Raw genomic sequence first — 20,879 nt, 5'->3', positions numbered from 1 at the left:
GAAAGTAACATATAGACATCTTATATTTCATCAATTATATCATATCAACTACCATTAAATAATGTAAAAATATACCTAAACTATTGCTCTATAGCCTAAGTAGTAGTATAAGACTAATAATAATATGATACTTTGTATGAATAAATGTATATTTTATAATTGATGGTGGTATTATTTATAAGAGTTTTATGATATTTTTAACAATAGAATATGATAATAATTTTTTACGAGCAATATATGCTACTATAAAAATTATATTTTGTAACTTTTGGATGGCTGATATGTAAAAATTCTCACTACTGTTCATTTCTTTTCTTTTTTCAACCGTCCTTTTCTTCCCACGTTAAACATATTATCTATCTTCTTCCTCCCTCTCTGCCTTCCTCTTCTCGGAGAAAACCCTAGAATTCCTCGTCACGAGAATGGCGTCGTCGACGGTCCCCTCGTCTCCCAGGTGTCTTCAGCTACATCTCGGTTACAGGTGCCGGGAATCCTCCTCCGCCTTCCTCAGGATTCGATTCCGGCCCTCCGATCGCCGGATTCGGCTGGCGTTCGCCTCGGGATCTGAGAAGAGTGATAGAGGCAGAGGCCCGGCTTGGGTCAAATCTAATGGGTCGCCGGATTCTTTCGCTGGGTGGTCCGAGTCGGAGAGCGGTGATGGAGACTCTGAGAAGAAGAGCAGGTATGGAGGTGAGTTAAAGTTTTGGCTCGATTCTTGATTGAACAGTGCGCTAAGAATTTCCCTTTATACCGTGGGGATAGAACAAAATCGTTTCTTGATTTAGAGAAGTTTATGGATGGATAAGAGACTTGATGGTATGAATATAAGCTAGAAGTCCTGCTATCTTAGCTATGTATTTTGTATAGTTTCCATATGGCTGATAGAACGTTGCAAATCGTAGTAGAATCCAAAATAAGTTGATACTGAACAAAATCAACCAAAAATTCTAGAGAATTATTTGACTCGTTATAGATATAATTTGGTCCGCTGAATAAACGCAACCCCGTAAGTTGCTCCTCTTTTCAAATTGGGTACAATAAGTTTGGCTAAAGCTTTCACAGGTACAAGATGAGAACATTGTTTAGCTCAAGTCAGAGCAGGAACAACCTGACCAATACATCATGTATAAATTTCATGAAACTCCACATTGCTACAGAAGAATGAACCAAAACATTGGAGACTTGGAATTTAGAATATCTATCTTAGATTCAGAATGAATCTAGAGTTCTAGACTACATGAATACCAGACACTTCAATTGCGTTTGAGATCTATAGTTTAATACCATTGTAAAGATATTGTTGAAGTTAAAATCAGCTCCAAAGGATAACTTTCATATGCCTCCATAAACTTGTTGATTTTCTCAGCTCAGAACTTTTTATATCCTGCTCCACAGTTGTCATAAGATTGATCAAATATATACAATTTTAGATCTTTTTTAATACAGCTAATAGTTGCATTACAGCTTGTTTGCACCTTTTAAAGGGATACTTTTTATGAGAATGTTATATGGAAGTTCTTTATTTCAATCTGATTACACATCAGGTTTTAGTGAAGTTAAATTGCAGAATTTCTCTACAAATGTATCATATATAAGTCCTTGTCAATTTGTGGAACCATTTTGATTTTGGTAGTTACTTGGTATGTGCTAATCTAATTATGGCATAGTATTCTCAAATTCTTACATTTGATATATAGTGTCACAAAGCACCACAAAAAAGGAAAAAAGAAGAAGAAGAAGAAGAAGACAATATGCTGCATCTACATGCTTTTATTAGCCAAGTACATCTGATGTTTCATTTCAAATTTAAATAACCAAAAATATTATGTTCATTTATGTACGCTGATGTGTTAGAGTAGAGTGACTACTATTTATTTTTTCTTGCCAAGTCAAACAATCAGCACCCAGCATTATGTGCATGGTTAAATGCTTTTTGGTTTTTAGGGTCTTGGAGTACTGATGAGTGATGACACTTCTGTAGTAGTGCACTTACAGGGATTCTCGGAGCAGGACTAGCTGGAGTCTTTTTTGTTGCTGGAGTTTCATTTGCTGCCTTGTCTCTCAGCAGCAGAAGCACTTCTGGTATGAAGTTTCCCTTACCACTGCATGCAGTGGTTTTGAATTTACCCTGATGTTTAGCAAAGTTCTTTCACAACCATTATTAAGTCCATGGCACTTTTGTTAGGCATTTGGTGCTTGAAAAATAGCCCTGGCAATATAGTTTTCTTCTTAAGTGTGTGTGGTCACGTAAAGAGGTGTGGTACCACAGTAGTCAGTAGCTATCACACCAACTTGCTTAGTCAAGCCTGGGACATGTTTTCATTGTTTCATATGTGCAGGAGCAAAACAACAAATGGAATCATTAACAAGTGAGCAGGAAGTTTTAATTAGTTCTGGCAGTACTTCTAAATGTGATCAGGTTGGAGATGAATGTAATGATTTGCCATCAAACAATGACAGCAAATCAATTGGCAATCATTTGGAGAATGAGATAGGTGAAAGTTTTGACCTTCCTCTTGTCAAAATCAATGAAGCTTCTGCTCAGAGCACATCTGATAGTATACAACACGAAGAGCCTTCCATCATACAAAACACTAAATCTGCTGATGATGACATTAATGTCATTCATGAAACTGGAAGTCAGGAAGATGAGCCAATTACCCCAGATTTTAGTGACATTGTGGTACCTGATGTCTCTGCTTCCATCTTACCTGAAAACTCTGGACATGGAGTTGTCGTCTCATCTGATATACCTTTGAAAGATTCAAATAGCAACGTGTCTTCTGGTACCACCACTGGTTCAGGAGATCTTATAACTGATAATCAGAAGGGAGATTTAACTCCAGATGATATGTTAAATGCTGAAATTCCATTGAATCTTCTGAATGGTTCTGAAAACCAGCATCAGGTTGAAAAACTAACAACAAATCCAATAACAAACGAGTCAGGTGGTATTGTAGATGATATAGTTGATTCTTCAGGACCTGTGTCAGAGTATCAAGACATTGAGCAGAACAATGTTCAACAGCTTGCCCCTGAGGCTAGCAGTTCTCATCCTTCATTATATGACAAAACATTGGTTAACAACTTAGATTTTGTTTTACGTGAGGGATTGGCGCTTCCAGATGACACAATCAGTTCACCTCTAGAAGGCTGTGAATTGTCAGGAAATGGGCAAATTGTAACACAAAATATGCCAGATTCAGATCTAAAGGAAAATGAAGATACTATAACACCCAACGGATCTTTTTGCAATGCTGGCATCCCTGCTCCCTCTCTGCTCTCTACAGATCTAAAGGTACCTCCTGGAAAAGTTCTGGTTCCTGCTGTAGTTGACCAAGCTCAGACGCAAGCATTGGCAGCACTGCAAGTTCTGAAGGTACTTCTGTATAATTTAGCGGTCTATTGCAGACAGATGACATTCCGTATGTATTTCATCTAGAAAAATCCTCTTCATGCAGCTTTCTGAACCATGCTTTGTAAATATTAGAAGATTTTCTAGTTAGAACTGGTTTTGAATATTAATGTTTCTTAATCACTAATTTTCCAAGACTATATTTGTTGTACAATGTCAAAAATGCGCTCATTGAGTACATGGGACCGGTGGATTTTTTGTGGCCTAGTGGGTTGTGGGCCACAAAGTCAAAGCAGGTCTCAAGAAATTCTTCTAATTTACCTTTTCTAAATTGCCTATATTACATAAAACTAAATCACAACTATCAACCAGTAATACTGCTCGGTTTTTCAGATTATATAGTTGGAAGTTGCAACTAATAGCTTGGGTGTTGTTTTTGTTGTTGTATTCATCATGTTATCTGATGGATTCCCTTCTCCTACTTCATGTCAGAGCTGAAATATTGGAGTCACTGAAACTTCTGTATCCACTCCCTCCTTATTTTAGTAAATCAACTTCCACCTTTTCAATGCTTAGGAGTTATGTTATATTTGTTTGTGTGGTCTATTGAGGAAGATCATAGATCGTCTACAACCCTGACTATAGGAAATTCTTGCAGTCAGATCCTTGGCAGGACATGCTTATACCATATTAATTTAAGAAATTTTCCCAACTTTTACTTTAATTGCTCCATGGTTTGCTAGATCTTCTTTTTCTCCAATTTTCTCCTCTGCAGGATGATTTTCATTCCCATGTTCATTCTTTGCTTGGTAGCTTAAAGAAACATTAAAAAAGTTAGAGCTATGTGGGCACCTTTATATTATTCTTAATTGTAATAGTGGATACAAGTCATCTAATAAATTAAAAAACTCAATATGCTGGAATAGTTATAACCTGCCATGGTGGCTGCAAAAACCTGCGATGCCAGCTATTGTATCCCAGTATTCCATTCCCAACTGCCACAAAAGTAGCATGGTGGACTGCCATGGAGGCCTGGTTTTTAGAACAATGTTATTGTATTTGCCTCTGAGATAGAGTATAAAATATGATATATACTTATTTTATCTATACTTTCCAAGATAATTGCTGGAATCCAAAAATGATCTTGTTCTATTCTAGGTTATTGAACCAGATGCTCAACCAGGTGATTTATGTACTCGTCGTGAATATGCTCGTTGGTTGGTGGTGGCAAGTAGTGCTCTTTCAAGGTACATTTCGTTCCAAACTTTTACATATAAATATAGGAACGAAGTGGCTCAGCAACCTGTAGTATATTGGCGTACACAGGTTCAGTTTAGAAAATTATTTATAATATGTCTCTTTTCCTTCAACATGATGTTTAGAGATGCATTTCTCTGTCCATCGAGTTTTCTCCTAATTCTCAGAACTATCTAATGTTGATTTGATCAAAGCTGTAGCTTGCAGGAACATTAATCTTGACATAACTAAACAAAACTAGTTAATTTCCTGCACATCATGCAGAACACCATACCATGTTTTAATGTTCCAACCTCATAATGTCGGATTAGGTCCCTTTAGGACACCAAGTTTCTGGAAGGGTGACATCCTTTTGTGGATGATAAGAGGCATGACTAGTGAAGGTCGGGAATAGAAGAAGATGGGCCAAGGAAAGGCCAACTAGCATGGAATCCTCTACTTTAGGAATATTAGGACAAATGGTGATCTCCGGTGAAACCCAATTACTGGATTGCATGGCTAGACATTCTCCATCAACTTCTTGCTTATGTCTACGCTTGGTTTTGTTCACCACATGAGGAACAACGCGCAGGTGGATAGGGAAGTTCGACATTTTATGCATTCTACATGTTAAAACAAATATGAACAAATCTATAAAAGTGTGTACATTCTCAGTTGTTTGATGATAATAAATTACTCTGTAAATTTTCCTGCATAGGAACACAAGCTCAAAAGTGTATCCAGCAATGTATGTTCAGCACATCACTGAACTTGCTTTTGATGATGTCACTCCTGAAGATCCTGAATTTCCATACATTCAAGGTATGAAATTGCTTTTGATGCTTAATTATCTACTTAAACACATTAGGTTCTGGAAATTATGCAAATAAAATGATATTTTAGTACATTTAATTTGATGCAATGTTTCTTGTTACATTGATTACCTTAGGCTTGGCAGAAGCCGGACTGATTTCTAGTAAACTTTCAAGATCTGATTATAATGTCTGTGTCAGTGGACAGCAGGATTATAATCTTTTTTCTCCTGGCAGGTGATCATGTTTTTTTCAATATGACTTTTTTTATCTTTATCTTATCTTTTAAATTCTTCTGCCAAATTATACACATTACAGTCCCCTATCACGTCAAGATCTTGTCACTTGGAAGATGGCTTTAGAGAAAAGGCAACTACCGGAAGTTGACAGAAAAGTAAGGAAAAGATTGAATATTTTTCCTCAGTTTCTTTCTATACCTTTCTCTAATATATGTGGTCTTATATGAACAGGTTTTCTACCAGTCTTCTGGCTATATAGACATTGATAAAATAAACCCAGAGGCTTGGCCTGCTCTGGTAGCTGACTTGGCTGCTGGAGAGCAGAGCATTACAGCTCTTGCATTTGGTAGTTCTTTTATATGGTGTTATCTTCTTCCATTGGATTTAGATTATTAAATAAAATGATATGTGTTATTTTGACATAGGTTATACTAGACTTTTCCAACCTGGCAAACCTGTCACCAAAGCACAAGCTGCTATTGCGCTTTCAATTGGTGATGCTGCGGATGTTGTCAGCGAGGAACTTGCTCGTATAGAGGCAGAAACATTGGCGGAAACTGCTGTGGATGCACATACCGCTTTAGTAGCTGAAGTCGAGAAAGATCTTAATGCTAGCTTTGAGGAAGAGCTTGCAAAAGAAAGGGAAAAGATTGAAGCGGTAGAGAAATTGGCTGATGAAGCTAGGGTGGCATTGGAAAAATTAAGAGCAGAGAGAGAGGAAGAAAATAATGTCCTGATCAGGGGCCGAGCTGCTGTTGAATCTGAAATGGAAGTCCTTTCGAGGTTAAGGCATGAGGTGGAGGAGCAGTTACAAAGCCTCATGAGCAATAAGGTGGAGATATCTTTTGAGAAGGAGAGGATTAACAAACTTCGGAAGGAAGCTGAGAATGAGAACAAGGTGATTGTGCAGTTACAATATGAGCTTGAAGTTGAGAGGAAAGCTTTGTCCATGGCCAGGTGAAACTTACCTACTATGAATTTGTTGTGGTTCATAGTGGCAATTAGGTTTATTCTTTCTGTTTATCTAATCTGACAGCATGATCATATTAATCTATTGTTCAATTATTTACTTAATGGTATGTAAAAAAGTTTTACTTTCATGCACAATGAATTCTTTTGTTAGCGTTCCTGGTTGTTCTTTATCAACAACAAACACTACCTACTGTAAAGGGTTGAGGAGACAAATTTAGTGGAATGTACGTTCCTAGATTTTTTTTTTTCTTTCTTCTCCTTCTGTTTGATATGCATGTGTTATGTGTCATGTGTCATGTGAAAAGGTATATCATGAGCTTGTATTGTAGAAACTTAGCAACATTTGACTCTATAGGGTGGCAGACTTAGAAGGAGTTGACTATTTCCCTATGGTGCAAAATAGATGGCCTCAAAGATTTACATGAATATGTAAATGAAGGTTCCTCAGAAAGATAGCAATTTTAGGTCATCTAGGAAAAAGAAAAAAATGTTGGTACATGAAAATGTAAGTGGAGGTTCCTCAGAAAGATAGCAACTTTTAACCTCCAAGAAAAAAAAATTGGCGAATATTACAAGGAAAGTAGACCAAACTATAGTATGTTGCTGTTGGTTTTCTTTTTGTTCCTTTGTATATCTTTTTGGCTCTTGAGGTGATTAGTTTACTGGTAACTGCAGTCTTCTATCTTCCATAACTGGATAGTCCTGTATTGCATAGTTGAGCAAATGTAACCTTTAATATTTTCACTTCTCAGGCCCACATAAAACAAAACAACATATATATGATTAGGTATGTGGTGACAGGTTATAATAGGAAGGTAACAAGAATAATTTTACTAGTACCCAATTTCATGCATCATTTGACTTTAGTAGCTCTTCTTTTCCTTCTCAATTTTGATTATTTGTACATTTTACCAATCACAAAATTTCACTGCCATGAGAAACTCCAGTATATAGATGCATGTAAGTTTTTTATATTTGTTCTAGTCAAACCAACTATTCCTTATCATCTCAAGAGATACTTATTTTTCAATGGAGTGACACCTGAGGAACATCTGTTCACTAGGGCTTGGGCAGAGGAGGAGGCTAAAAGAGCCAGGGAGCAAGCCAAAGCACTCGAGGAGGCCAGGGATCGGTGGGAGCGGCAAGGCATCAAAGTTGTTGTTGATGAGGATCTCCAAGATGATGCTTCAGCTGGAATAACATGGGTTACTCCTGGAAAAGAGACTCCTGTTGATGAGACAATCAACAGAGCAGGGTCGCTCATACAAAAGCTCAAAGCGATGGCTGCTGAGATGAAAATTAGATCTTCTGCTGTTATCAATAATCTAATTCAAAGGATAGTCTCTTTAATCTCTCTTTTAAAGCAGAGGGCAGCTGAAGGTTCTAAACATTGTACACAGTTGTGGACCTCTACAGTTTCTAGTGCTACAAAATCTGTAGATGAGTTCCAGGAGAATGCATGTGTAATTGGGTCAACCATTGCGGATAGGGCGAAGAGGGTTGTCGGAGATTGCAGGGAAGGTATGGAGAAGATCTCACAGAAATTCAAAACCTGAGAAGAACTTCATGTTTTTGGATTTGTATCAAATGTAATAGAGAGAATTTTAGTTTTTGCCTCCCTCAGAAACAGAAGATTGTTAGGCAAATTGAGGGTTAGGAGTTGCAAGGATAAAAGGTTTTTATTTACCTTTAGAATAAATTATACAGCTTCTTGTCTGTTATTGTTGTAACATTTTTTGCTAATGAAAAAAGCGCATTCCGTGCAAATTTTACTGTCTTGAACTATAATCTGAAATACTGTGTCTGAATTGTTCTGAAACAATCATCAGTGCTCATGCTGAAGAGATCGGACAACAATTCGGCAATTTTTCTTTTCTTTCAATAGATAAGTGCTTATCCCTATTTCTCAACAAAAAAAAGAAAAAAGAAAAGATCTCATAACTTTAGATGTTCATCAACGGTCATAATCACCAGTGTTATCCGACCCTTTTTTGGTGGATAACAATACGCCGATACCCCATTAGGAGGCATTTTTCCATTGTATTTTATGGTGTTCAAATGTTCAATTGATCATATTAAGTGTTTGCAGGCGAACCCATTATTTAAATATAAGGGCCCCTACTCCAACCACACTGAGCCTAAACTACTAAAGACCCCTTTTTTTTATCCTTTCAAGAGAAGTCAATAAACTTACTATAAGAAGATAGATATATGAGATAATCACACCAAGGCTCCTGTACTATTAATTTATTTTCACATACATTTTTTTCATTTTTTTTACACATTGATCTAATATATTATAAAAAAAATCTAACTCAGTCACCTCCCTTGTTAATTAACAAAAAAAGATATTATTCTTTTCTCTAGATTTTCTCTAAAATAAAATAAGATAAATTTTAGAAGGCCTAAAAATTAATGATGTTACACTCACACGTCATTTTTAAACAAAAAAAAAAATCTAACCGACAAGATATTTTGAATATTTCTATAATTAAGAAGTCAATATATCATAAAAAAGTGGAAGCGTTCCAAGTGTAAGTACACTTATCCCTAAATATATTTATGAAATAGAAAAGAAATAAATGTATTCAAACTGCCACCGGCAAACCACGTGCTGCCGAGTTCCCGGAGATTACTAAGATTGGGCCCATGCGCCGTTTAAAACATGGGGTTGTCATTGGTGTGCACCTAACAACTAGACCCAGCGATAAATAAGTACGATATACAAATATACTGACATACACACATAGATAGTATTAATATCACTAACACACACTAATCTTCTTCGGTTGTTTTTCTCTCTTCCTTCTCTAGGAAATTCTAATTTGACTCGTAGTTGGGTCTAATTACTTCTTTATCTAAATTTTATCTAGTTGTGGGATTTCTCACTTTGACTGGTTGTTGGTTCACCGAGCTTTAGTCCTACTGCTCTTCTTTCATGGCTTGAGGAGTCCGCCTCAAACTTGGAATCGCCACTTCCTTCATCCCTCCTCAAAGAATCCGTCTGTAAGTTTACTTCCTTCTTCCATCTCTATGGTGCCCATCATCGAAGGCATTTGTAAAGATTGCAAAGCTCGCTGCTTTCCATTGCAGCACTCTCAATTTTGCAAGTGATTCTTATATGTGCTTCCAAAATCGTATCTTTTCTTCGCGGTATGTGCTGTTTTCACTCAATCACATAGGTGTTTGGAGTAACTCTTTTGTCTTTAGGAAATCCCTAATCTTTTCTGCTCCCTCCCTTTTGAATTGTAGGTCCAGGGTCCCTGACCCACGTAGGAATTTGTCCTTAAATTAGCAATTTTCTACTATATACCTTTTCTACTTGTGAATTGAGTGAAAAAAGTACTAACTTGGATGCCCACCAGGTTGATCTTTGCCGTCTTATTCCTACTAGGCTAATTTACAAATGCTCCCTTCATAGTTTTTTTTTTCTTCTTAATGTCTATTGCTTGCTGCATCCCCATCGTTGAGTGTGTATACTGCCTCGCATGCGCTCGCTGGGCCTGGAAGAGATGCCTTCACAGTGCCGGTCACGATAGTGAGACCTGGGGCCTTGCTTCGGCCGTAGAATTTGAGCCCGTGCCCCGGCTCTGCCGCCTCATCCTCTCAGTTTACGAGGATGATCTCGATAACCCGCAATGGGCTCCACCAGGAGGGTATGGCATTAATCCGCGGTGGGTGGTTCATCGGAAGACCTATGAGGACACTCAAGGCCGCGCCCCGACTTACTTGATATATCTTGATCATGACCATGCTGATGTGGTCCTTGCTGTTAGAGGACTTAACATGGCGAAAGAGAGTGATTACGCAGTTTTGTTGGACAATAGGCTTGGAAAGAGGAAATTTGATGGTGGTTATGTTCACAATGGGCTATTGAAGGCTGCGGAGTCTGTATTCGATGCTGAATGTGATGTTTTAAGAGATTTGTTAGAGAGTAATCATAATTATACACTTACTTTCACTGGGCATTCCCTGGGTTCTGGTGTGGCAACAATGCTGGCTATGGTAGCTGTTCAGAATTTGGACAGATTGGGGAATGTGGAGAGGAAGAGGATCAGATGCTTTGCAATTGCGCCTGCCAGGTGTATGTCACTTAATCTGGCTGTTAGATATGCGGATGTCATCAACTCAGTCATTCTTCAGGCAAGATATCTTTATCATCTTAGTGCCAAATATCTGATTTCTGATTTCCAATGTGTTGTATGTGTTTTATGTGTCTTAAAAGATAAGGATCATCCAAAGTTTAGTCTGGAACATTACTTGGTAAGGTTTTTGAGACCAGGGATGAACTAGACTAGCTGCAGTAGTGCAGAATCAACACTCAGGAAAATTCCCTGTATATAGTATATTGACTAGTGCTGCATACTGCCCATGTTAGTTCAGCATTAGCTGTTGTGGGCTACTGTGGCACTACTGTATTATGGCGTGCAGAATTACTGATCGGCCTCAGTGCGCAATGAAGACTACCCTTGTTCGAGAGTCCACTTGATCTGGAATTTGTCTTGAGGTTCACGTTGAATATTCTAGAAATAAAAGGAGGCAAATTATAGGACAATAAGTGGTACAAAATTTTGAGCGCTACAAAATTCCATTCTTGTCATGTGCCAACATTAGCTATGATTGTTTATACTGTCTTTTGAATGGTGGTTCTTGTTTGCAATTGGTCAATGTGATTTTCAATGAAGACAGTGTGACAAATTCAGTAATTTATCCTTCTCTAGTTAAATTTGATACTTTCAGACCATTCTTTCCTGTATCCCATCCCATCACAGGAAAGGAAACCCATTAAGAGTTCCGTTTAATATGTACTGTCCAGTAAACAGCACAGATATTTTTTACTAACAAACTTCAGTGAGTATATCTACTAACTTTTATGCAGAATCACATGTAAGATACAATACTTCTTATAAGTAAACTTTTATTCTTGGTAACTTTTTGTTGATAGGAAGTTTGTTTATGACTAGCTTAATGACTCTAGGCAAGAGAAGATGAATATTCCATCATAGGTGATAATGCTATCTTTCCTGAGCTTTATATTTTTTCTAAATAGTCAATATTTAGTAATTAAGGCCGACCTATGTAGTCTAGTGGTCGGGTCCTATCAACTTATGATAGAGGTCATGAGTTTAGATCCTCCAAGTGTTAGGGATAATATTTGGTAAATTTTCTGCAAAAGCGCCGGTTTATGGATTAAGACCCGTATCCCATTTCTTGAGAGAGTTAACCCGATTGTCCGAGTTATGTATCGGGGAGGGCTAATCCTTTTGTCTAGCCTACGGGCTCATGATCTATCAAAATAATATGTAGTACCAAGGCTTAAAAGGTGCTGAAACTCTAGAATGCATACTAGATTTTGCTAGCTGGTTTCTATAGTCCAGCTGTATCCTCGACGAAAAATGTCTGTTCAGTTGACACAATGGATTTTAACATTATAGGTGACCAACTGCTGTGATGTCCAATTCTGAGCGTTCAGAAAAATTGAAACTGAGTGGCATTACCTGTTCATTAGTTCTGCTATTTTATTTAACGCTTTTCAACATCACCTAGCTGGCAAAATGCAAGTATATCTTCTATGTTGTTTGTTACTTTCTGCATAATATGTTAAAGTTTCTCGTGTAGATATAATTTGTGCCTTAGTTTGCATATAGTTTGCATATTTATATGATCGTTTAGCAAGTTCATCGTCAGCCAATTGCACTTTTTCCTAATATTGATCTCAATTAAGCAGGATGATTTTTTGCCTCGGACAGCTACTCCTTTGGAAGATATTTTCAAGTCACTATTCTGGTAAATGGAGATCCACTTATTCCTCATCAAGATCATTTTGCAATAGTTAATGTTATTAGGAAGAACATTGATGTTGACAGAGAGACTAGAAAGGTCTAAACAATATTATACTAGCAGCGAATCATACCAGATTTCCCAGAAACTCGTAATTCCAATTTAAGGATTCAGTGTGATGTTATCTTGCACTTTAAAAAGTGAGGGTTCAACTTCAACTTTTGTACCTGTTGTTGTCAACTTACATTTTATGGTTTACTTTTTCTTGTAGCAAGAGGGAAACCTATTCTTATTAGGAGTCTATTCGATCTGGAAATAGTATTTGCAGAATTAAAATCCAAGTTGTTGGCATACTGAGAACTATTGGCAGATTTGGTTTCATTTTAGGGTTTTCATAGATTAACATGCATTTTATTTTTGACCTTTCGATTGGTAAACGCTTGCTGTCTTTAACCTTCTCTTCTATCGTGGCTTGGAATCATAGTGGAGAATCGGTTAAGATGGTACTAACATAAAATTATAATTAAAGCCCCATGGTAGGCGAGGAAAAGAAAGAGTAACTTGCATTACAAGTGAACAAAAATCTCTTAGTAACATCGTGATAGCCCTTAGTAAACATTACTGGTGAATGATGATAAATAAAGCCATCACCATCACATGGAGATTCATTTGTAAAGTACAACTGCAAATTCAGTAGAAGAAAGAATAAGATCTGCAAGATCTGAGGACAGTTGAAGAAGTCGATCTCCATTTGAAGCTAGAATGCAGATTGCATTAAATCTCAACTAAGCACTTGCTCTCATGAAAGACAAAGAAATCTCTATAATATATTTAGTATGCGCAATATAGTTATTTCTTTGGTAAAACCAACTTGTGCTTGAACTTTCTGTTTTATTTTCCTCTTCAGATGCACCTTGCATATTATTATGTTTTAGCAATGTAACTACCAATTTATTGATGGGCAAACTATTAAGATTCCTATTAATGCTTGTACAAATCCTTTCTTAGAACTTTATAAAAATTTTATATCTTTTCAGGAAGGCTGATATAATCATCTTTCTACAGTTTGCCATGCCTTCTATGTCTAAGGTGCCTGGTAGACACATGTATACCTGAAGATGTCATGTTAAGAGATCCTAGGCGGCTCTATGCACCCGGTCGACTCTATCATATAGTCGAGAGGAAACCATTCAGGTATTGATTCTACTTTCCTTAGAAGATTGCACACTGCATACAATTTCAGGTAGTCATGATGAATGTATTGGAAGTTCTGTTTTTTCGAAGGATCAGTAAACACTAAAACATGATTTTAGAGAAAATATTTCTGGGGAGAAAGACATGGTCCACTATCAGTGAATATCACGGAAAAAGTGTATCATAAACAGAAAGATGGACTAGAAGAGGTGAAAAATGCTTGAAATAAGCAAACAGCCTGCTGATAAGTGACGTCATGTGGAAATTTCTTTACTATTGGATTGTTTATCAAGAGGTTTATGGGCTTTCAAAGTGTATAGGTCATATCTCTTTTAAGCAGAGGTACCATAATTCAGTTAATTACTTGGCTCCCAGAAAACTAGATTTTTGCTTGGAAGTTAGCGTGCCCTACATTTTTTAGGGATTGTTTGCACCACAGTAAGTGTGGATGGCTTGTTTTAAAACATCTTTGTTGTTGTCACTACTTACATTCCTTTTAATTGTAGATTTCTCTCTTTTCATATAAATAGTTTCATATTCTACATTACCTTGGTATTTTTTACTGCTAATTTTGAGTAGTTCTATGCTAGTTCTATGCTTACCCAATCAACTTCTCCTACTTGAAGTGGAAGCATTTCCCATCCATTTCATGTTCGTTATTTTAATGAATCCTGCTGAATATAGCAGGCACTGCATCAAGTTTACTGCTCTGAGAATTGAGGCCATTAGAATGACATGTGCCAACATGTTCACAAAAGTCATTGCTTCACAACCAATCTCCTTTTTCAGGAAATTTTTGCAAAGGAAACATACACAGAAAGCAAAAATAAAAATATATGTTCATTTATTTGCTTGAGGTTGCTGACCCTCATTGTTTCTGAAAAAATATTTGTTTTCGACACTGGTCGCAGGTGTGGAAGATTTCCTCCTGTTGTTAGAACTGCAGTGCCGGTGGATGGGAGATTTGAGCACATCGTACTTTCTTGTAATGCCACTTCTGACCATGCTATCATTTGGATAGAGAGAGAAGCCCAAAGGGCCTTAGATGTAAGTTGTAGTCTTTGCCTTCGCTTCTTCATTGTTTCTACAATCTAAAGTTTTGTTATTACATTGACAAAGGGAAGCCCCTTTCTCACCATGTTCTAAAATCAAGAAAAGAGTGCCCCCCTATCTCTTGGTCACTGAGTTTAGCAGCTTCATTCGAAAATGGCAGGTAAATAATTTGGATAGAGCTCTTAAGCAGCATAGGATTATTACTTCTTGTTCTTCTCATTGTCGCTGCAGTAACCTTCTAAAGTAAAGCAGGTATAAACACCATTTATCAGTCCATACGTATTTTAACCAAGCCATTTGCATAGATACAGCGTAACGAGATTCCTGAAGTATTTAGCCACTTTTCTCATACTTCTGCCTCACGCCTTCCATGCTCTTCACAAAATTCTGAGCTTAGCAACTTTATGGGCAACAATTTGAAACTTGCAATTTTTTGGACCAATCTTATATCTTTAAACATGATAAAATTGTTATAAAAGTTCGATTTGTAAACAAGATTTATTATGAACAGCTGATGATGGAGAATGACCGTGCCATGGAGACGCCTATAAATCAAAGGATGGAGCAAGAGAGGATGCTTATAAGGGAGCACAGCGAGGAGCACAGGGCTGCGCTCCGACGAGCCGTAACGCTGTCTGTGCCAGATGCATATGTGCCATCAATGTACGGTACGTTTGACAACGATTCCCATGATAAGGTCGAAGAAGAGGGTTCTCCGATTTCATCCAGTAGCAGCCGTCGCAGGACTGCGTGGGAGGAGTGGATCGAGAGGATCTTTGAGAAGGATGAATCAGGGGAAATGGTGCCCCGGAGATGATTTCTCAAAGATGTATACTGAATATTGTTATCTGCTATTTTATGTTAATAATTATGATGTTCATCGTTCCATCCTAGAATTTAGAAGAGCATTCTTGTTTCTTGTTCAGAGGCTCGTGCTAACTTCTCTCAAAATTACATCGCATATTTATATTGAACTTAACATGTGGGGGAAACTTTTATTTTTCTAATAGCAATCTAAATATTAACCAAAATGGGCAGAAAATGCATGAAAAACATAATGTTTCGCTAAAATCGAATTTGATTTTTTTTTTTGTGTAAATATCATTATGATGTTTTTTTTCTCAAGAGGAAATATCTCTGAGAGAGATTAGAAAAGGAAGGGTATTTTTGGAAAACATGTGGTTCTAAATGTAAATAATGGAGGTAGGGGGTGTGAATAGTAAAATTCGTGAAAAAAATTATGATAGGGTGGGAGATGCAATTTTCTCTATTTCTAAGTTACCAGTATACCAAGAAGGTACGAAAGGCCATTCGCGTCTCTCTCTCTGTGTCCGGCCCAAAGGAAGCGAAGCCGACGTTAATGGCGGAAGACGGAGACGCGGCGACTCGGACGGACCTCCCCACGGCGATCGAGGGAGAAGAACCATCTCCGCCCGCAGTCTCAGACGCTTCTCTCGATCCGGCCGGACCTTGGGAGAACCGCCGCGAGATCTTTCGAGCCCTAGAGGTGGTGGAGAGGGACTCCGCCGCCATCGCCGACAGCTTCACCTCTCTCTTCTCCTCCCTCCGCCTCGCTCTCTCCGAGGTCTTCGCTTCTTCCGTCCCTTCCCTTTCCCATGAATTCTACGAAATCATGAACCGAAGTGGTTTTCTTGCTCTCGTTTTTGAGTTTCTTGCCTAAATTTGCGGTTTTAGCACACTCAAAAGAGGATTTTGCAATTTAATGTTGGTCTCAACGTTCTTGTAATTTCTGTAAAGAATATATGCCTCGGATCGATAGTGGAGGCTTGCTCACAAGTTGCCCTTGTGGTCACATTATTATCGGCTATTTGTAATGAATAACTTACATTATGCAGGCCACTTCTACTTCAGTCGAGAACATGCAATGTTTCAGTGATGTTGTAGGTCGCCTGCAAGAATCTGGTAAGGTAGTGATGTAAATTATAAGATCCATGCTTATTGATAAAAAATATTCATGTAGGCATATTGAGTTGATTGACTAGTTTCTCTAGATATTGAGATGAATAAACAGTTGGGTGTAAATTGATGTCATCTGAAACTTTGATCAGGATCCAAATCAAGTTTTCCACATTGATGCCTGCCTGTCTGATAGATGGAGAATAAAGCTTACTTGCTGTTAGAACTTCTTAATAGGTGATATATGATGTAAAGAAGTGAAAGCACTTCAAGACTTGATCTGGTTATTGGATTAGTAAAGACCTATTAGGTCTCTAATATCTGTCCCTGGCCAAGCCACCACTAGCTTAAGCCCACTTCTGGCTAAGTAATTATTGGAAGTGAAACCTATGTGTATTAGGGTGTAAAGGGATCTAATATATCTGTTAGCTTTCAAAATTAACTGTGAGAGTGTGAAAGGTGCTGTATTGATAGTTGATATGTTGGCAGTTGTTGGTGTCCTACAGAAAAAAAGTTGCAATATATATATATATATATATATATATAAAGGGGAAGAGGATCGGAATGAGGGTATAGTAGGTGATGTTGCTCTTTTGATTTTAGTATTCGCGATCTATTGCCTGGCTCAAGTAAGTCCAAGATATACTAATTCTTGCCTCCTGACTCTTGAATTTGGTTCTAGCTTGAAACATTTGATCCTTGCTTGCATCGACTCTGTATTGTCAAGACTTGCCTAGTTATGGCTTTATTAGATGTGTCTAAGGTCTTGGTCAATTATGAACCTATAGTGCACCATACTAGTTTCATTTGTATGGATGTTGTTGTTGATCCTCAAAAGAGGTGCCTGTAGTTAAGGTGAACAGTAAGTACTAATTATCCTTTCAGTTCACCTAGCTTTGCTTTATAAGATTTATCGATTCCAATCAAATGGGAGGAAATGAAAAGAACAAATTTCGAGAGTCGTTTATTTTCCAAGAGAAAACTCTGGTGATCAAATGATGCTAAATTTAAATGACTTAATGCATCTGTTAAATGAACACTATTTAACACTCACTAACATATTTGCATCAGTTCTAAGCTTTCTTTTTCAAAAGATTGTTTACCACTGAAGAACACTCTTGCTGAAAACTTTAGTTCTACTTCATTTTGCAGCACTCGATGCATCTACAAAGGGAAATAAGTACATTAATTCATGCTTGAGGTGATTTGCTTCTATCCATTTTTCTTTCTTCTTTATGATATAGTAATTTCAACTTTACTATTCCACCCCCCCTACATAGATTGTTATCAGCTAACAGATATATGGTAACTTTGTGGGTCTATCCCTAAGTTCTTCAAATATTTATATTTATCCTTGAGAGATGGGCTCTCTTAAAATGTCACTCTGGTATTATACATGAAATCTTCCATATTTGGTCTGCTAGAGATAAAATAGATGTTTACAACTTTACATGACCAAAATGCCCTTCCTCCTTATAACCATAAGTTGGTACATATATACTCCACAAATTGAATAGAAATTCAATATTAGTGACTAAATTCCTTCGATTATGATCTTTCCCACTAAAATCTATGACTACAAAAAATGCCACTCCAGTTGCATTTCTAAAATGTTCATGGAACTATCCTAAAAGGGCCATTGATGTAAATGATAGATGTCTAAATTCCTAAGAATAACTTTTTTCTAGTGGCTGGATTTCTTTTATTAATACAATCCGGGTCCAATCGGATCGAATCACGGGGATATTGGGCTCGATAGATCAAGTCTGTTTATTTTTTAATTGATTCATGTTTATCTCTTATGTAAGCTCTTAAGGCAAGTTTAGTTAAGTCATATAAGCTATCAAGGCATGTTCAATTAAGTTATATAAGCTTCTAAAATAAGTCATATTTCGAGTTGTATAAGCCTTTAAGGCTAAATCTGAGTAGGACTTGTTGTTCCTGATCTTTATATAGAGAGGGGCTGGATTTCTTTGTTTATTCATCCAAGCATCCAATTATTGAGAATTAATTGAGTTTAGTTATTTTTTTATTATTGCATTTACTATTTTATCGTAGTCGTTAAATCGACTTTACTTTTCTAAGAGTAGATTATAGCCGTAGAACCTCCAAAGCTTTCAAACCCTAGCTACTACCTTCCTCCAACAGCCACCCTACTATACGATCGTCCACCACTACTACCGTTGGTCGTTCGCCACCCTTCGATGACCTTTACAACGTTGGATATTTATTAATTTGTCCCGTTCTGACATTCCTCTACTATTTTATTTATATTTTTTCATCCCGACCTTTCATTCCGATTTACGTGAAACCAAAACTATTAGGATCCTAACTTCCGATGCTACCACTATTTAAATTTTTATAATTTTCTTACGTCCGGATCTGTCTAGATCTCGTTTGTAACACTCACACACAATACATGTATCCATCGCCATCCCCTTCCATTGTCCGATTAACTCTCTGCATCCTCCTTGATAATGATTACATTTCATATTGTTGATGATTCCATATGCAGTTTTCTGGTGATATGATTTTCATCTGGCAATTGTTGATCCATATTTCTGTGCTGCAATTATTTTGACTTGTAATTGGAGAGCATATTGACTGATTAGATAAAATCTTTCCTTTTTCTGGCTGCATGATTCCATAGTTTCATCAGGGGTATTATCTTCTTATTATGTTCCCTCGTTACATTTTTACTGGCACATCTATTAGAATTGTATTTGTTTTCCTATTTTATATGCCTCAACTTTGTAAGGAACTATCTTCATACAAAGTATTGAATCAGCATTCTGATGCTTGTTTGTTGTCTGCCTATAGACAATTACTCACTTCAGATCACATGTAAACCTTCTACTAAGAGAAAAAATATTGGCAGAAGTAGCAATATTAATTATCAATATTTATTATCATGGACGTGTTATTGTTCAGATTCTGTTTTTTCTTATATAGAATCTCTAGGTTGAACATAGATATCTCATGTATTATGCAAATTTCTCAAGTTGTTTCTTCTGTTATTTGTAATTAACATTTGTTCTACTACAATTCTCAATTGCGTCTTGATGTTGAGGTGGTTTCTACTATTTTCCATAGGTTGAATGAGGAAATGAAGGGCTTGGACAGTCTGGCCATGCAATTGTATCCTTTTTCTTCATTGCTATCTCTTGCAAGGATATAGGCAGCAGGTACCACCCACTAATACGAGACAGTAAACTTTCTCCTCAAATGGCTTCACGATGCAAACAGATTGAATTTTAAGGCAGTTAGCAAATCTACTTGGCTAGTGGCCAATTGTCTCTGAAACTAGGTGTCTGCTTAAGGTGTGGCTTGTACTATGTTTTCTTTTCTCTTTTTGTGGATAAATTCAGCTGAAATCCTAGTCCAGAATGCACAGAGGGGGCAAGGCTTCCCTACAAGATGGACCACATAAGGCTCAAATAGGGACCACCAATGCCTACTTACCTAGGATCCCAAGACACAAACCAAGTGTAATTATGTCGAACCACAGTCAGTAACTCCTTATTGAGAGATATTCTCACCATTTCTACTTCATAGCAGGGGCTTGGGTTGTACTATGTTGCTAAGAACTCTAAAAATGGCATTTTGGCTCAAAACTATGCACTAGTTCCTTCTCGTGCAGTTTTAGTTGATTTTCTAATATACCTTGTTAGCTGATTTCTTAAGTCTTTACAAAGAAAGATCTTAAAGAAGAATGTAGATTCGCTGGACCTGGCTGTGAGCAAATTGCTTCGTCTTCCATAACCTTGGCATCGATGGTGCACAATTTCAAGGTAATCTTTACATGCAAGCTACGCTCTTTTCTTACATCTACTACCATCTATGTTGCCACATATTTTTAACACGACATTTCAACTATGAAATGTTTAGGCATGTCTTTACACATTTGACATTGTAACTTGCACCAAAGGTAGGTACTGATGTTCTTTGAATCTCATTGCAGTTTACCAGTTCAGTCATAGCACCTCCAGAGATGATCAAGCAAGCCCTGGAAATGTTGTAGATAAATGCTCGACTGAGTACTTCCTCTTTTAACTAGCTGGCGTGGATTAATTTCCAGCTCCTCTGCTCTTTGGATCTGTTCCACTCTGGTAGTTCCTCAAGCATACATTTCGGTCAAGGCGGATTATTAATCGTGCAATCTTTCTGGCTCTTTAGTTGCTGATTAGTTTATCTTTCTTTCTTTTTTTTTCTCTTGATCACTTGAGCATTTGTGATTGCCGATATTATTTGTAAGAAACAATGTGTCCAATATCTGATTATTGATTTTTTTACGAAAGAATCAAGTGTTGACCTTTGAGT

General features: G+C 37.2%; 3 protein-coding genes across 10 annotated transcripts; all 3 read left to right on the top strand.

Annotated features, from left to right (window-relative positions):
• The first annotated feature begins 333 nt into the window (after positions 1 to 333).
• LOC140782088 (uncharacterized) lies at positions 334 to 8,381 on the top strand. 6 transcript variants are annotated; one of them, XM_073128458.1, is made up of 10 exons: positions 334 to 682; positions 1,985 to 2,082; positions 2,340 to 3,379; positions 4,514 to 4,602; positions 5,310 to 5,413; positions 5,541 to 5,640; positions 5,722 to 5,797; positions 5,874 to 5,988; positions 6,068 to 6,599; positions 7,678 to 8,381. In XM_073128458.1, the coding sequence occupies exons 1-10, from the start codon at positions 423 to 425 to the stop codon at positions 8,168 to 8,170; spliced, it is 2,907 nt and encodes a 968-aa protein (XP_072984559.1). In that variant the 5' UTR covers positions 334 to 422; the 3' UTR covers positions 8,171 to 8,381. The 6 variants fall into 6 exon arrangements, with proteins under 6 accessions (XP_072984559.1, XP_072984558.1, XP_072984560.1 ...); XM_073128457.1 differs by having other exon boundaries at positions 1,982 to 2,082; XM_073128459.1 differs by having other exon boundaries at positions 335 to 690; positions 1,996 to 2,082.
• Positions 8,382 to 9,570: 1,189 nt separating this feature from the next.
• Positions 9,571 to 15,538, top strand: LOC140781703 (uncharacterized). 3 transcript variants are annotated; one of them, XR_012107731.1, is made up of 6 exons: positions 9,571 to 10,757; positions 12,343 to 12,401; positions 13,461 to 13,589; positions 14,501 to 14,636; positions 14,709 to 14,802; positions 15,154 to 15,292. XR_012107731.1 is itself a non-coding variant. In XM_073127812.1 (6 exons), exons 1-5 carry the CDS (start codon positions 10,053 to 10,055, stop codon positions 14,887 to 14,889), a joined length of 1,116 nt encoding a protein of 371 aa, XP_072983913.1. In that variant the 5' UTR covers positions 9,571 to 10,052; the 3' UTR covers positions 14,890 to 14,894; positions 15,154 to 15,290. The 3 variants fall into 3 exon arrangements, 2 of the variants coding, with proteins under 2 accessions (XP_072983913.1, XP_072983911.1); XM_073127812.1 differs by lacking the exon at positions 14,709 to 14,802 and adding an exon at positions 14,803 to 14,894 and having other exon boundaries at positions 15,154 to 15,290; XM_073127810.1 differs by lacking the exon at positions 14,709 to 14,802 and having other exon boundaries at positions 15,154 to 15,538.
• A 376-nt stretch (positions 15,539 to 15,914) lies between these two features.
• LOC140781705 (uncharacterized) lies at positions 15,915 to 20,859 on the top strand. Its single transcript, XM_073127815.1, has 6 exons — positions 15,915 to 16,227; positions 16,499 to 16,565; positions 17,712 to 17,760; positions 19,653 to 19,697; positions 20,278 to 20,350; positions 20,521 to 20,859. The coding sequence occupies exons 1-6, from the start codon at positions 16,003 to 16,005 to the stop codon at positions 20,578 to 20,580; spliced, it is 519 nt and encodes a 172-aa protein (XP_072983916.1). The 5' UTR covers positions 15,915 to 16,002; the 3' UTR covers positions 20,581 to 20,859.
• The last annotated feature ends 20 nt before the right edge of the window (positions 20,860 to 20,879 follow it).

The sequence above is a fragment of the Typha latifolia genome, chromosome 2, assembly GCF_019914945.1.
Source record: "Typha latifolia isolate L0001 chromosome 2, TyphaL0001v2, whole genome shotgun sequence".
Taxonomy (NCBI): domain Eukaryota; kingdom Viridiplantae; phylum Streptophyta; class Magnoliopsida; order Poales; family Typhaceae; genus Typha; species Typha latifolia.
The sequence above is the reverse complement of the archived record's forward strand: the minus strand, read 5'-3'. Positions and strand labels throughout refer to the sequence as shown.

What these genes read in the sequence shown, in the direction of transcription:
- LOC140782088 (XM_073128457.1), top strand. Translation starts at nt 423, where the DNA reads ATGGCGTCGTCGACGGTCCCCTCGTCTCCCAGGTGTCTTCAGCTACAT. An exon ending in TGAATTTCCATACATTCAAG is followed by an intron (nt 5,414 to 5,540) that starts GTATGAAATTGC and finishes TGATTACCTTAG; the next exon opens with GCTTGGCAGAAGCCGGACTG. An exon ending in AAAGCTTTGTCCATGGCCAG is followed by an intron (nt 6,600 to 7,677) that starts GTGAAACTTACC and finishes TCTGTTCACTAG; the next exon opens with GGCTTGGGCAGAGGAGGAGG.
- LOC140781703 (XM_073127810.1), top strand. Translation starts at nt 10,053, where the DNA reads ATGTCTATTGCTTGCTGCATCCCCATCGTTGAGTGTGTATACTGCCTC. An exon ending in ATTTTCAAGTCACTATTCTG is followed by an intron (nt 12,402 to 13,460) that starts GTAAATGGAGAT and finishes ATCTTTCTACAG; the next exon opens with TTTGCCATGCCTTCTATGTC. An exon ending in AAGCCCAAAGGGCCTTAGAT is followed by an intron (nt 14,637 to 15,153) that starts GTAAGTTGTAGT and finishes TATTATGAACAG; the next exon opens with CTGATGATGGAGAATGACCG.
- LOC140781705 (XM_073127815.1), top strand. Translation starts at nt 16,003, where the DNA reads ATGGCGGAAGACGGAGACGCGGCGACTCGGACGGACCTCCCCACGGCG. An exon ending in AGGTCGCCTGCAAGAATCTG is followed by an intron (nt 16,566 to 17,711) that starts GTAAGGTAGTGA and finishes TTCATTTTGCAG; the next exon opens with CACTCGATGCATCTACAAAG. An exon ending in CGATGGTGCACAATTTCAAG is followed by an intron (nt 20,351 to 20,520) that starts GTAATCTTTACA and finishes ATCTCATTGCAG; the next exon opens with TTTACCAGTTCAGTCATAGC.